This window comes from Lampetra fluviatilis, chromosome 19 (genome assembly GCF_964198595.1).
Source record: "Lampetra fluviatilis chromosome 19, kcLamFluv1.1, whole genome shotgun sequence".
NCBI classification, from domain to species: Eukaryota; Metazoa; Chordata; class Hyperoartia; order Petromyzontiformes; family Petromyzontidae; genus Lampetra; species Lampetra fluviatilis.
In genome coordinates, this window is record NC_136293.1 from 12,836,228 (window position 1) to 12,852,299 (window position 16,072).

General features: G+C 45.8%; 1 protein-coding gene across 1 annotated transcript in view; it reads left to right on the forward strand.

Moving 5' to 3' along the window:
- LOC144937693 (protein WWC2-like) overlaps positions 1-16,072 on the forward strand; it is a 106,194-nt gene that overhangs the window by 34,132 nt on the left and 55,990 nt on the right. Inside the window, exon 2 of the mRNA XM_078865112.1 lies at positions 6,434-6,543. Coding sequence (XP_078721238.1) covers positions 6,434-6,543 — 110 coding nt within the window. The remainder of the gene's footprint in view (positions 1-6,433; positions 6,544-16,072) is intronic.

Below are 16,072 nucleotides of genomic sequence, written 5' to 3' on the forward strand. Positions count from 1 at the left end.
TGGGGGGGGGGGCAATGCCCCTCCGAAACTGGACGCCTTTATTAATTTATTTTATTTAAATGTTGCCCCAAATCAATGAATTACCGTAGGCGCCACCGTGAATCCTAATGTGAGGGACAAAGCGAATCTCTGCCCCCCCCCCCCCCAAATATAGAAATCAAACTCCGCCTATGATTGCAGAGAGACAGTTGTACGTGGGTGCTACGTAAATCCAAACTGTGTTCATTTCCTTGGTTCTTTCGGTAAAGTCACGTAGAAGGGAAATAATAAAATAATAAAAATAAAACATAATAAAATAATTCTCACGACGTTTCGGCCACAACGCAAGCAGCCGTCCTCAAGTGAAGAACAGGTCTGTCGGAAAGACAGCTGTTCAGACGCTGTTATTATTTATTATTTTATTATATCCCTTCTACGTGACTTTACCGAAAGAACCAAGAAGATGAATCCCTGCAGTCACGAAAGCTTTAAATCCGATCTGTGTTCATTTCATCACGGATGTTGTGGTCGACTTTCCAATGGGTCGTCCACGTTGCTGTGGCCGCTGTGAGAACGACGCCTCTGAGTAGTGCAGCTTCGGGGAGCCCGTGGGCAATGGGAAATCGCATGGCAGCAATTTTCATTCTTGGGGGTTTATCGCTTGTTTTCGTGTCCACGTGTTTGTAGCCACGAAATAATTAAAATACTCTATTGTTTTTTTTTTGCGCAGAGGCTGACAATGGTGGACCTTGACCATATTTCCCACTTGGGTTTAGTGCTGCTGCTGGTGATTTAGTGTTGTAGGGTTCTACAGACACAAGAGGAAATAACAAGCTGTTAGGGCCCGTCCATGAAAGGGCGCCTCGACTGGTTAGGGGCAATCATAGGATATGTCCTCGACGTGTAATAATATTGTGAAACATTCCGCGGAATACGATCTCAAGTTAAGTTGATTTGCACACCAGCTATCGTCGTCGTCAGCCGTGATCTATCGATCGCTGGATGATAAAAAAATAACTTCCCAAATTGTCGCCATCTCCCACAGTCCTGTGATGTAACAATCCATCTTAGCGGGTTGAATTCATTACGTAATAATTCACGATGGCCATCCTCCCGGGCATGTTCTTCCTTGGGCTGCCGCTGTGTGCGTGGTTCGTCTTGACCTCCTGCTGACTGTCATTCCTTCTGTTGATCTTTCCTGTCCAAGTCAAAGCCGACTAAACTGTCGGGGCCGGTAATGTTAATCAACATCCATTAAGGCCAGCACGGCACACAAGCAGGAGGTGGTGTGGCATACACCACCACTGGCCGCCTTTGTCTCCCCAGTGCTGATGTTTACACACCGTACCAGGTACTCAAATAAAGCTGAGTTAACCTAGGCGTTCCCACTACTGATGTCAGCTGTGTTTGAGAATAAAACTTAGGTCGTTAGGGTCCGTGGTACAATACTGTAATCACTACAGCACGGCACCTTTTGTGTACTAAAACAGGCACACACACGTACAAAGATCCCCCGTATAGCCATAACAGAATTTGGAGGCACGGGCTGTTAGTAGGCACCTGTGAATGCTGGCACGGCACACGAGGGGTGGGTGGCCAGCACCATGCCCGGCCGTCTTTGTTTCCTAGTGGTGATATATAGGCAATGCACCAGGTACTCAATTGAGGCTGAGTCGATCTAGGGGAGGCCCAGTACTAGCTCAGATTACCATCACTGATGTTGGCCGTGGGCGGAAGTTGTCGAACTCTGTTCGCCAGGTCCGTAGTGCAGCGCGCTAACCGCTGCACCACCGCTCCCCACGCGCTTGCACGCACATTCGAACGCGCGTTTAGAGGACACGTGTGCAAACGGACAGAAAGCCAGAGCCGTAAGTGTGGGTGTCACTTCACTGTGCTTGATTTGTGTCTCGCACCGCGGCTGTGAGACGCGCAAGAAAATACCCTGTACACGCGATCTGACGCACGCATACTGCGCGTGCGGCGAGGAAGCCGGAACGTTACACTTAAAAAAATGTAAACTTTTTAAAATTCCCCATTTATCTGTACCCGCATTTCCAATTTGGCCACCATAACCATACACATCTGCGTCGTTTTGCAATTGGTAAGCTGTGTGATACGTACTCTTTGGTTTTTTCGGTAAAGTCACGTAGGTAAAAAACAAAATAAAATACTATTTTTACCTACAGTCACGAAAACTTCAAATCTAGAATGTGTGTTACGTCTCATAGCGATTGGGTTTTGGGTTTTTTTGTAGGTTTGTGGAGACACGAGGTTGGAAAGCAATCCTGCTGCACAGCATTCGATCTACGCTACTTTTCAGACCCTTCAAGGCCCTCACCTCTTTTACGTGGATTTCGAGTGACACAGCTTGGTTGTTTCCACCGTCTAAGAATTCGTGTCTTCTTTATTAAAATTAATCCCAAAATCTGGAGGATATCCGAAGTTTATACCATACCACTTGGAAGGTAGCATTCGTGCAAAAACATTGTTTATTGAAGAGTCTTTTTACATGTAGATTGTATGTTTTCCTTTTTTTTGCATTTGCTAAAAAGTATTCTGGAGGATGTCTGAGACCTTGGCCTTATCGTAATGTTTTATAAAATAGAAGAATAAATTACTCCTTGTGACGCTGTTTTTCCGACAGCTCTGTTTTGTGGTGTGGCCGAAACGTCGTGCGATTATTTTATTATGTTTTATTTTTATTATTTTATTATTTCCCTTCTACGTGATTTTACCGAAAGAATCAAGAAGAGGAAAATTCTACTAGCTCGAGCCGCCCACCCCCCGTGTGCAGCTGCCAGTCGAAGTCACCTTAGCGCCCTCTACCTTTGTGGCACCCGGGCATCATCTTTGTGTGTCTCTGCCACCATCTTTCTGTGTCTCTGCCACCATCTTTGTGTGTCTCCTGCCATCATCTTTGTGTGTCTCTGCCACCATCTTTGTGTGTCTCTGCCACCATCTTTGTGTGTCTCTGCCATCATATTTGTGTGTCTCCTGCCACCATCTTTGTGTGTCTCTGCCACCATCTTTGTGTGTCTCCTGCCACCATCTTTGTGTGTCTGCCACCATCTTTGTGTGTCTCCTGCCACCATCTTTGTGTATCTCCTGCCACCATCTTTGTGTGTCTGCCACCATCTTTGTGTGTCTGCCACCATCTTTGTGTGTCTCCTGCCACCATCTTTGTGTATCTCCTGCCACCATCTTTGTGTGTCTGCCACCATCTTTGTGTGTCTGCCACCATCTTTGTGTGTCTTCTGCCACCATCTTTGTGTGTCTCCTGCCACCATCTTTGTGTCTCCCCTGCCACCATCTTTGTGTCTCCCCTGCCACCATCTTTGTGTCTCCCCTGCCATCAACTTTGTGCGTCTCTGCCATCATCTTTGTGTGTCTCTGCCATCATCTTTGTGTGTCTCTGCCATCATCTTTGTGCGTCTCTGCCACCATCTTTGTGTGTCTCCCCTGCCATCATCTTTGTGTGTCTCCTGCCACCATCTTTGTGTCTCCCCTGCCATCATCTTTGCGTGTCTCCTGCCATCATCTTTGTGTCTCCCCTGCCATCAACTTTGTGTGTCTGCTGCCATCATCTTTGTGTGTCTGCTGCCATCATCTTTGTGTGTCTCTGCCATCATCTTTGTGTGTCTCCTGCCATCATCTTTGTGCGTCTCTGCCATCAACTTTGTGTGTCTGCTGCCATCAACTTTGTGTGTCTCTGCCATCATCTTTGTGTGTCTCTGCCATCATCTTTGTGTCTCCTGCCACCATCTTTGTGTCTCCTGCCACCATCTTTGTGTCTCCTGCCATCATCTTTGTGTGTCTGCTGCCATCAACTTTGTGTGTCTCTGCCATCAACTTTGTGTGTCTCTGCCATCATCTTTGTGTGTCTCCTGCCATCATCTTTGTGTGTCTCCTGCCATCATCTTTGTGTGTCTGCTGCCATCAACTTTGTGTGTCTCTGCCATCATCTTTGTGTGTCTCTGCCATCATCTTTGTGTGTCTGCTGCCATCATCTTTGTGTGTCTGCTGCCACCATCTTTGCGTGTCTGCTGCTACCTGGGCACGAGCCCTGTCCCCCACCCACTCTGCAGCCATAACCACTATTGGTGATCGCAACCACCTCAACATCACGGACGTTTCTGCCACCAAATACATTTTCAGCTGGGACCCACGCGTTCTCTGATTTACAAATCGGGCATACCATCGCTGAAGGGAGGGGGGGATAGGCGGGGAGCGGGTTTTGTTTAGTGTGTAATTCTTGGTGGGTAGTTTAAACTTGAGGGGGGGGGTGCATTCCACACGGTTTAGTGATTAACTAGGGGAGGAGGAGGAGGCAGGAGTTGGGGGGGGGTTGGAGCTGACTGTTGAGCTGGGGGGTGTTGGGCCATCACTACTGTGGTGGTGGTGGGGGTGGACGGGTGGCTGCTGCAGAGTCGTGTGTGGGTGCCTGCCTGGCTGTTTACGACATCGTGTGGGCTGCACAGATTTTGCGATCCAGGAATGCGGAATGAATGGCTGCTGCGTCTCCTAGCGTCGTGGTCGTCTGGAGGGGCGAGCCGGGTGCTCGCCGCTCTGCCCAACAGTTGCCACGACATTCGCCACACTTGAGCGTGCTGCCGCTGCTGCCGCTGCTGCTGCTGAGGTCCCTGCTTATTTTTTCCTCTCCTGCCCCCCCCCTCCCCACGTCTCTTTCAAGAAAAAAATGTTGTTATGCTGAGAGACGCCAGAAACGTTCGAAGGGGTTTGCGAGGTTTTCTTCTTCTCCTCCTCCTGCTGCCTGGTGTTTTGCTTTGGCAACAACGAAAAAGTTGGTATTTGGACGTTGAAAACCAGCATTTTTGGAATGCGCCTAACTTTTTGTGCTGATTATAAAAGTCAGATTACTGCTGGATTCTAGTTTGGTGCAGCAGATCGTGGCTTGTTATCCGTCTGAACCCTCGGTGTGGTGTACCATGTGCAACGAGAAATGACATCCATTCTGCGCAATGACGATTCCAACTTTTAAATCTATGACTGCATTTCAAAGAGTACATGCATTTCAATTTCTGACAACCAAAACACCAATGGGCCCTCATCGGTCCTGCTGCTGATGTTATGATTTCTAACACATTGTGTTATACTTGAGTAATGCTTTTCAATAACATCCAATAAAAAACAATCTCTGCACTTACCAGTTAATACTTCCTGCTGAGCAGCAGTGTAATGCATGGGCTATGCTTGTGCACCCGGAGCCAGAAGGGGCCTGGGTTCAAGTCCATACTTGGGCGCGCTCCTGCGTGGAGTTTGTGTGTTCTCCTGTTCTCTGTGGTTTCCCTCTAGATGTCTCGTTTCCTCCTATAGCTTAACAAACACATACGATGTGACTGGGTTTTGCCAAAACATCCCAATTAAAAATAACTACCGTACCTGTAAATTGCTCAACTGAGTTAACTCATTGCAACGTTGCCCCCTACCGCGAAAACTGCAGGACCCTCCTGAAAACGGAGTCATGAGACTCGGCAAGGCTTTCTTGAGTAAACAAAGTGAATTAAAACAAAATACGCAGAGCACTTTTAAAATACCCGTCTGCTTGCCCTGCTTATGGATACTTCTTTCGTTATCATCATTGTCAGCCATGATCAATCATGAAGGACTCCCCCCCCCCCAAGCAATCGTCAACCATCTCTCGCTCTCCGGTGATGTGACAATCTAGCGAGCAGCTGTGTGTTCCCCCTTCTCCTTGTGCCCAATCACTATTCTATTTTTTTATTTAAAATGTTTTGCTGTGGATTTCACACCTGATGATGATTGCTTGTGTTGCAGTCGAAACGTCGTGGGAATTTGTATTGTTTTATATTTAGATTATTTTATTATTTCCCTTCTACGTGACTTTACCGAAAGAACCAAGAATACACTATTCTATTGTTATCTTTTTCACTTCTGGCCTCCTTACTCTGGAACAAACTGCCCCTACATGTCGAACAGTCAGCTTCACTCTCCAATCATGAACACCATCATCGCCTTTCCAATGTTCCCGAAGCCCTTCATCACACTCGCTCATCACTAGCCGCTCGTTGTCACTTTCATCGGCGTTTATTGCACGCATCATTATATTCATGTACCACCATACTTCTCATCAACTCAACTCATCACACTTCTGCTGTCAAACTGGATCATTCTTTATTAAGCGCCTTGGTAAAGGTGCTATATAAATCAATAAGATAAGCGCCTCCACTGATTTCATCGCTCCCATCTGCGCAGTGGACGTACGCTGGCGTGTTCCTGTTTTTGTCCGCCACTCCGAGCCGTTAATTGTGACCACCGTCATCATCCCCTCTTGCTGCGGCGTCCTCTACAAGCCAACTCACTTTTACTTCGCGTCAAAACGATGTCTGCGATCCCCTGCGCTTGCTCCACGAGTTCCGCTCACCTGCGCGCCGCTGCTGTTGCTGCCCTCCCGTTGTGCGCCGTGCGCTCGCAGGCTGACCAAGCCGCTGTCGTTTGCCGACTGCATCGGGGATGAGCTGCCGTACGGCTGGGAGCAGGCCTACGATCCCCAAGTTGGCGTCTACTATGTCGACCACATCAACAGTGAGTCCGGGCGATGGTCGGGAGCAAAGCGAAACGGTCCCGTGCATGCATCGAAACGATTCACACCACCTTGATCACTAAAACACAGTCATTCGTCAAAAAATGGTCTAATAAAACTACTTTTCTGTATTTATGTTGAACTTTTTCGCACCGTACCCAGCCAACTCTGTTAATTGGAGGTGTGGGCGAGGACGACAAGCTACACAAAAAAGGAATTCTCAAACACAAAGCAGTGTTCACGATGAAGGTGGCAAGTCTTTTTGTCACTTTGTTATTATTATAATATTTACGATTATTTTAGTTTCCACGACATAATGATGCCTTCTATGCCAGAGTCTGCATTGTCTACTCCAATGTGATTTTAATATATGGTCTGCTCCATCTTAATGTGTCGTAATATTTAGTCAAGTCTTTGCTGTTGTCATGTTCTGCTTTGTCATTTCATTAAACCCAAAGTTTGCTACTGGGTACAACGTGGCTAAAACGTCCACCTGGCATAACACACTGTTTGTTTACACGAACCTTTCAATGTGGAACGTCTTTCAACGTGAAACGTCTTGTTTAACGTGGCTGTCGTGTTCTACACGTTGTTTGTATGTACACCGAGAATTGCTGTTTGTGGACTCAGCGCCTCTTTAAGTAAACACGCAATTCAAGAAAATCTTTAAATATTTACAGATGACAAAGGTTTACTAATTTACTTGATACATTGGGATGGCCTTTTTGTGTCCGCTGTCTTACAAACACGTGGCATACATTTAAGGGATGTCCTGTTTTGAGACATTCATTTATTTCCTCTTTTGTATCTAGGACACAGATGTTCCGAATTTAATATGATCGTTGACGTGGCGATTAGGGCATTGCAGCCCTTATTGAAAACGTAAATATTTACCCTGTAGGGAGTAGAGAAAAATGTCCATTCAATTGCCTTATGTTCTGTTTGCAATCTGTGACAGCAGTCACAAAGACAAACATTTATTACAGACAAGAACACACATCTGTCATTTAAACACTCTTTGTCCCTCCGCGTTATCTGCGCGTCACATGCACGTACAGACACGCGCACCCCCAGCATCCCACGTGACAGCACGCTTGCTTCGTGCAAACAGCCCATGTGATCACATGAACCAATGTCACCCCCATGTCTGCCCTCTTGCACAGAAACCCACCTTATTTCAGTTTCATTGAAAATGTAGTCAAGGACTCATTATACACGGCCATCTATTCAAATGTACCCCAATGATTTATAATGGCACTCACACGTTCTGCTGAATAGGTGATTGAATGTGGTGAAAGTAAGCGCCCCCCATATATCGTACAGAGGCGAGTGTTAGCAGATGTATTCACTATGTTGAGATGAATGGGAGATGTGTAGAGGCTTTGAAATGAAATGTTGCTTTCTCTAGAGTTTCTCTAGATTATTTTAGTGGAGTATCAATAAACGTATCACCCTGAAGGCCATATGCTATTGTCATTGTCTACCTATTAAGGCCACATGACATAACTGGCTGGTGTCATCGTTGATATGCTTGGTCACCTATGTCTCTCCAGCACTGAGGTTGACTTGCCCACCCACGTACTCATTAGTGGCTGAGTTGACCGAGGGAGTTAAATTTGTATTTTTCAAATAGCACTTTCTCCTTTGTGAATAACTGCGATGCCAATGTGGCTCGGGCTGTGGTTGTACCATCCACACTGCAGCAATTGGTCTAAAAAAAAAACCCAAACATTATTTTCTGTCCGTAGTACTATGTTGTACAGCGTATTGAAATGTGGCTGCATTGCGTCACTTTATAAATCCAAATTGTAATGTATCCTACCAGATAAGAGCCCATTGAAACCAACGTTCTTTTTCAAGGGAGACCTGGAAGATTTCGACAAGAATGTTAATGGAACCTGTTATAAGCGTGCAAGCTTGATGTCAAGTCACGGTGCGTGCCTGTTGACACGAGTGTGTAACAGTGTTCATCTCTTTTGACTGCGCTCACCCATTAGTTGCAGTTCCACATTCGTACACCATGGGTGGCAAGTCTCTCCTCCGTACGTTTAAACGTTGGTTGTAATATTTCACGTGGCGATTCTTGTCGTGGCACACACGGCGAGCGCGTGAAATTGGCTCGCGTTGTCGGCCGTTTGTTTGTTATTTCCCATCGCGATACTGCAGTCCGTGTTTTTTTTGGTTTTTTCCAAATTGGCGGAGACATCAACGGGTGGTGGCCGTGTGTTTCTTCAGAGTTTGGCAGAAAGCGACGACAACGATATGGGCGGCGGGTTTGTGGGAAAATTACGCGGACGGCAGTTGATGACTTGAGAAGAACAAGCGAGCGAGGGCTGCCAACAGCGGCAAATCAACACACAATGCGGAGCCTCTGTAGCTTTTTTGTGAACTCAATTTAAGTGGCTGATAACAAAGTACTCTTAATGAATGTTTGAATAGGGTACCTTATACACGCATGCCTTCGTAATCTTGACTGAAATCTTGATCAAATCGGTGGGGAATTGTCATCAATTGCAAGTTGAACTATGTAATACTGTAATAATGATCCTGCCAACAAGAAACAAGCACAGTTTGATGACTGATTAGTTTATACGTGGATGCAATTTATAACAAACCAGTAAAGCCTTTGCTTTGTCGTGTTAAGTGAGAGGCTGGATGGGTGCCAATGTTTCATTTTGCAAAATTGCTTTCAGATACCTCCTTGAAGCAACACGTTATAGCCACAGCCGTCTGCTGCCCTGACGCATCAACATTTAAACAAGTGCTGAACTGTCGGCAAGAACGTTGCTTTGAAACTTAAATTTAAATCTGAAATAGCAGCGTGTCATTGTAGATTTTCCAGCAAAGATTGCATACAGTGGCTTATGCCAATATTCAACAATAATCCGAAACAACTGTTCCTTTACCATGAGTGCCCTTTAAGATCTCCACCATTCGAATTTGTTGCTGTGTCACCCCATCTCTCATGTGCACAGTTTTGTTACTGTTGATTCCCATTTCACTCTTGTGTCAATTTTTTTAATGAATTTAAGTGGTCACGTCGATTTACTGATTTTAATCGTTTTGAGAATCTTTCATCGTGGAACTTTCAATTTTATTTTGCAGTGTATTCACGAAGTCATAAAATGCGTGTTCGCAACCATGAATCTGGGCTCAAGCTTACCGACTCTTGCTTTACCCAATTAGAAAAAAAAAATCACATTTACAAGGGGAGTTTTTGTCTGCATAAGACGTTCATCTCCGACTGATTTTAAATTAGGTATGCATTCCTAACGTTGGAATGTTGATGGTAATTATGATGATGGTATTGATGAGTATGGCAGCTATCCTGTAACAGGGTCCGTCTGTTAAGCCCCCTTACAGATTGCTCCTAAAGAGTAGTGCTGTTGTCTCGGGGACGCGACCCGTAACGAGCGATGCGTCGTTCTCGTGCCACACCGCACACGCAGGGCCCCATCATTGAGCACCGCAAATCTTTTTTGTGTTGTTGTTGTTGTTGTTGCTGTTAATTATATAATTAATTGCTCTACAGTTGAGCGGCCAAAATGTTGATGAGCGGATTTTTCATTTGCTCGTCCCCCACTTCACGATGCAGTTACTTTAAAAAGAAAAAACTGTTTTTGTGTTCTTGAAGGGGTGAAAAGGCAAGCAAGGCCACCTTGGGGTGGGGGGTGTCGCTCGTTGTTTGAAACAAAGAAGGCATGAGAGGGCAAAGAGGTGATCAAAGTGCCAAATGCTTGCACGGTCTTTGCAGTCCCTCGTATGATCAGACGTTTCCTGTGGCATGTGCGTAGCTGCCCGCTGACAAAAATTGGCTTATTTTAATTAAAGAAAAAACTATTTTGCAAAGATTGATGCGGTTATTTTTTTTGTAGTGACCAATATCTTGTAACATCAGGTTTCCTGGGCAGCATTGGCTAATCATGCCACACAGAGCTGATGGGACTTGACAAAAGGAAAGTATAGTCTCAAGATGATCTTGTTTGAGCAAATACTGTCGGGGAAACAATATTCTGGAAGGCCTGTGCATTTTTTTAAATCAAAATGAAAATAAATTGACAGGTGGCACTGCGGTACAGCAAGAAGCTTGCGATTAGAATCTTGCGAGATGTTAACTACCTCGTCTGGTATGCAGGAGATTGTGAGTTCGATCCCGACGCTAACGCTTGTATATTTGGAGTTTAAGTCTCTGTCTCTCTCCTCGTGGTTGCGTGGATTTTTCTCCAGGTCCTCTGGTTTTCCCCTCCACATTTAGAATCAACGTGCGTTTAGAGTATTGGGCTGCTATATATTTCCACATGATGATAAGCCACTTAAGTTTAGCTATCATTTGTGGCCAGGTCGCTTCTGAAAAAAGAGCTACATAGCTCAGTGGGTCTTACCTGGTAAAATAAAAATAGTTTATCGTTTAGTTTCACAAATCCTGGTTGAACTCGGCCTGTCATGCTTCAAAGGTTAGAATGAGTACCACTCTTTCTGACTGATACAAGTGGTTGTCCGATGGAGAATACTTTCCCTTGCTATATAAATCTGGACTTTCTTCCTCTGGCTCTCAGGGCTCAGGTGAGCACTGCCTAAATGCTCATTTGAGCAGAAAATGACTTTGACTTTCATATTTCGTGCTTTTTTTTAAACAACGTATTTCATTAAATTATTTTAATTGAATTTTCCCCAGCTAACGTTACTTTTACAAACCGTCGGTCATCACAAGAGTGGCTTAAGTTTCAATTTAACAGTCTACAGTTAAAATCAAAAAGCAAGCTATGGAATTTAGCAAATCACAAAAATCACTGCATTGCAATTTATATACCGTCTTCATGGAACCCCATCTCAAGATTATTTTCCAAGAGTGAGGGACGGTCAAAGCAGGGAAACGTGGGAGGGGCGGAGAGACGTGGTAGAGCGAAGAGAGAGAGCAACTTCGCAACATAGCCCAGGACCGAGCATCCAGCGAGCAGCTCTGTCAACACGAGCCCCAGGGGCAGCCTGGGTAGCCCCAGCAAGGACCGAGAGCGTCACGTTGATAGCCTGGTTTGGTTTAGATCATTCGTAAATTAGTGTTCAAATGGCAATGTTTCATAATTTCCCTACGTTCAGTCAACATTTAGTGCAAATTTTTGTGAGGGTCTTTAAACTTTTATTGTGGGGGTATTATTTGTAGTGTGTCTGTCATTCCGGACATTACTGGCATTGCAGCAAGAAATTAGTTTGCATATTAAATCCTTTGGATTGACATTTGCACCAGGACAGACCTTAGAGTAAAAGTTTACTTTTATTGATACACTGCATAGCTCTCAAACACTGTGGCTTTACTTGTACAACAATGTTCACCTGATTTGCAAAGTCAATCGTGTCGTGTCCATCATTTTCACATACCTTCTAGAGTAAATACCTTTTTTAAAATCTCTTCCAAAGTTTGGAAGAGGGGCCCAAATTAACCCCCCAGCGGAGCTATCTCGAGCCCCCTCTACTGAAGGCGATTTCTGCCAGCAGTGAGTGGCGTGAGCGAGCGATTGCTGGGCTGCACCTTTATCTTAACATGTTTCACCTATTTCTTGTGAACAAGAAATAAAGGAGTGATTTTAGATGCACCCGCCCCTTCTTTCAGGGAGCAGACAGATGGCAAAACCAAAATAAATACTTAAGAGTCAATTGGTTGTAGATAAGGCTGCGATTCATGTCATTTCAGATAAGTGGCATTCCACACAGATAGTCTGGGTAGCTGTGGATTACTCGCTGTTAACCGCAGCAGTGGGCCCTCCTACTGGGAAGATAGGAGGATGGGTGATAGGTTCCTGGGGAGATGGAGAAAGATGGGAGAGGCCTCGAATGGGAGAGGAGACTCCTCTCATTCTTTAGTTCTGAATTCCCATGGTGCCTGAAGAAAGGCAGACGAGGCAAACGAGTAGAGATCTGAGTTGCCCGATAGTTGGTCAAGCCAGATGCGGTGCCTTGTTTTGGCCCCTGGGTTGTCGATATGAGCCCATAACGGTCACTTTAAAATAGTCTATTGTATCGCAGCAGATGCTCAATAAAAGCACCTTGCTCAATTGTGCCAGTCTCGTGCACCACTCGTTGAGTAAGCACACACATTTATTACAAACCAGGTGAGAGCCGCCCTGTGATTAAATGTTCGATTAACTTTTGGCAACCATTGTTACCGAGGGCTTCTCGTGGTGGAGAGTTCACCGTCGTGGTGAAGTGGGGCCCCAGAAGCAGGTGTTGGCAAAGTGCAAACCTTAGTCCTTGAGCTGGAATAGGGAACATGTGATGGGGTTACCACTCAGGACTGCTCAGTCCACGGAAATTATTTCATATGAAAGGACACTTGTGTGTGGTGATCATTCAGTTTAAAGTGTTTGCCCTGCCAGCGGCCTGATCATTTATGTCTGGATTTGAGTGGCTGGTGCAAAAGGAATTGATATATTCTTTGCACTACGCATTCAAAATTAAATTGGTATTTAACTTTGTTTCTCCACTGCTGTTGAACAAGGCATCGTTCATCAGACCGAGTTAACCCAGATGGAAAACCTCCCATGCTACAAGTCAATTTGTTGAAATGGTAGGCTAAAAACATCTCAATCTTCTCCATCAATGCCTATATCTCGAGTATTTGGATTATTTGTGGCAGCTTTTGACTGTGGAATTGCTCACGGTGAGGCGTAGGAGAGTTTAGCCTTGACAAACATTCAGGAGGAGACTATGTAGATATTTCCCTATTCCTGCTACTATGGTCACCCAAATTGCCCGTGACGGTGCGGTCTTTTGAACTACATCCGAAGCGTAACCTTTATACCCGCCCAGTTTAGTATATATATTATTATTATGCAGCGATGTCTATTATACGGTGTCTCTAAGGAGATGTATTAGAGGTTCGTCATCGAGTCTGAATCTGCCAACCTTTAATCAAGCTTGTGGTAACCTACAGGCAGCCTGGGTATTGACAGTTTTAGATGGAAAAATACATAACACAGGCTCGTGTTAAAATGGGAGCATCTCATGTGCTTTTTGTGTGAGAGACTTGTTACTACTACTATTTTGTATTTGACCAGGTAAGACCCACTGAGCTATATCGCTCTGTTTTAGAAGCGACCTTGCCACAAATGATTGCTCAACGAAGTGGCTTATTACGTGGAAATGTATAGCAGCCAAATACCGTAAACGCACGTTGATTCTAAATGCGGAGGGAAAAACCGGAGGACCCGGAAAAAAATCCACTCGGCCATGGAGAGAACATGCAAACTCCACACATACAGGCGTCTGGGTCGGAATGGAACCCACGATCTCCTGCGTATACCAGGCGAGGGAGCTGACTTCTCGCCACCACTGGTTTTGTCAGTGGGCTTCCAGCTGTCAAGCGAAATGGAACTGAAGCGCACTGCCATTGGGAGCCAGCCCTGCAGCGGCCACTGCATCACTCGTGCCCGTCCACGCACACATTTACGACTCTTAACATTTATATAACACCCCCCCCCCTCCCATGGATCTTTCTTAAATCTAAAGGGTGGTCTGGATAACGGGCTGCAAAGGCTAAATACAGTAATTTTAGGGTGGTGTCGCAACGCTTTAAATCGTAAATCACACCACAGGCGTGGGAGGGCAGTGGGTGGGTGGGGGTGGTGACCTCACGAAGCACACCTTGATCCATGTGTCTCCGTGTCTGCATACCTCTGCTAATTTAGCGTTCAACTGGAACGTGCAAAGCCTACGTCTCAACCAGCCCTGCCCTTTGCAGGGCTCGAGTTGGTATCGTCTCCTCTCGGCATTGCCAAAATCCGTGTCATTATACCTCATCATTGGCCACTGTAGAAGGGGGGTTATTTATTTATTATATATATTCACAAGCAACATTCAGTGGCTCCTTTAAATATCACCACCGACGGTGTCAGCCGCTTCTCCTTGCCGTATAATAACAGCGCGCGTGTGCGCCTCGGAGCCCGAGCTCGTCTCTTAAACATCGCTAAATGTCAAATTCCTGAGTGCGACGTCGAGCGGATTCCGCTGTGCGGCGTGGGGGGGGCGGTGTTTCTTGCCAGCGACGCTGCCCCCTATGCTGCCATCCTGGCTGCAACGCCCAGGTTTAAATTCACAGCTTCTCGGCCTAAAACTAAACTAAACTATATCTTAACTCACCAAGTAAGGCCCCCACTGAGCTATGCATCTCTTTTTCAGAAGCCACCTGGCCACAAATGATAGCTTAATGAAGTGGATGATCATCACGTGGACATTGATAGCAACCAGATACTCTTAAACACGTGATGTTGATTCTAGAATGTGGAGGGAGAAAACCGGAGGACCCTGATAAGAATTCACGTGACCAGGGAGACACGCAAACTCTAAATATACAGGCATCAGTGTTTTGGATCGAATTGACGACCTCCTGTATACCGGGCGAGGTAGTAAACATCTCGCCACCACGGCGCCCCAGTCAGGAGTCTCTCCTCGTCCAAGTTCTAATATGCACATTTCCTCTCTGACGCCTTGTGCAATGTAACATTATTGCGGTCAAAAATTAAGAAATATGTCGGCGATTTTCATGGCATTGCCCTAATTCCTCTAGCAAGATGGAAGGGCCTGCCAACAGCGCTTACTGTTCAAGAGCAGCAGCATGCTTTGTTATCTGTCTGAACCACGGCTTGTGGGACCAGTGAGTCAAATGTGGCCTTCTGGACACCGCACCGCGCACCCCGCTGCCGCCGTGCCGGGAACGTGGCCTTGCTCACCGAATCACCGCGGGACTTTTTTAAGTGTCACGGGAATGGTAGACCGTGTGTCACCGTCACGGCCAGCGTGACTCGTCGTCGTCGCAGCAAAGTGGCTCGTGATGCACAAACACAGTCCGCCCCCCTCCCCTTTTGAGTGATGGATGTGGGGCTGAGCATTCCTGCACCTTGCAGCATGCAAGGGAAACGTACGCTTCATGAGTAAATATGTACTGAAATGCAAATCGGTGAACTGCGTTCACATACCTTACCAGCCTTTGGCCCTCCGAATGTTTTCAGAATCTGAGAAAAGTACACAACTTTTGTGAGTTGAAATGCCTGTATGCTAACATCCGCCGTCTCAGCGCTACCAAAATGGATATTGTTGTTTTTCGCGAGTAAAGTGTGAGCCTCAAACTGTAAGTCATTCAAGCTGTCTTCTGCCCTGTCTCTACATCGACTAAGTCAGTAAATATCCTCTCGCCTCTATACAATTAAGTCAGGCAATCTTTGCCCTTTCTTAACTCCGCCTGTCAAGGCAATTCATTACTCGGTCCTTTCTCTCCGCCAACTAAATCAGGCAGTCTCCCTTCCTTTCTCCGCATCCACTCAATTCAGGCCGTCTTGCCGTCCTTCCTGTACCCCAACTGAGTCAGGCAGTCTATTTTCCCAAAACATGAACCCCTTGCAAACATATTTCCGGCTGTAAGGCAGAAGTGATTATAAGACAGTGAGCCTTTAAACAAAAAAAGTGTGTTTATATGTTGTGATTTAAGCATGCTTGGACTTAACCGTTTAATAAAAATAAACAGCCTTTAATTATTTTCTG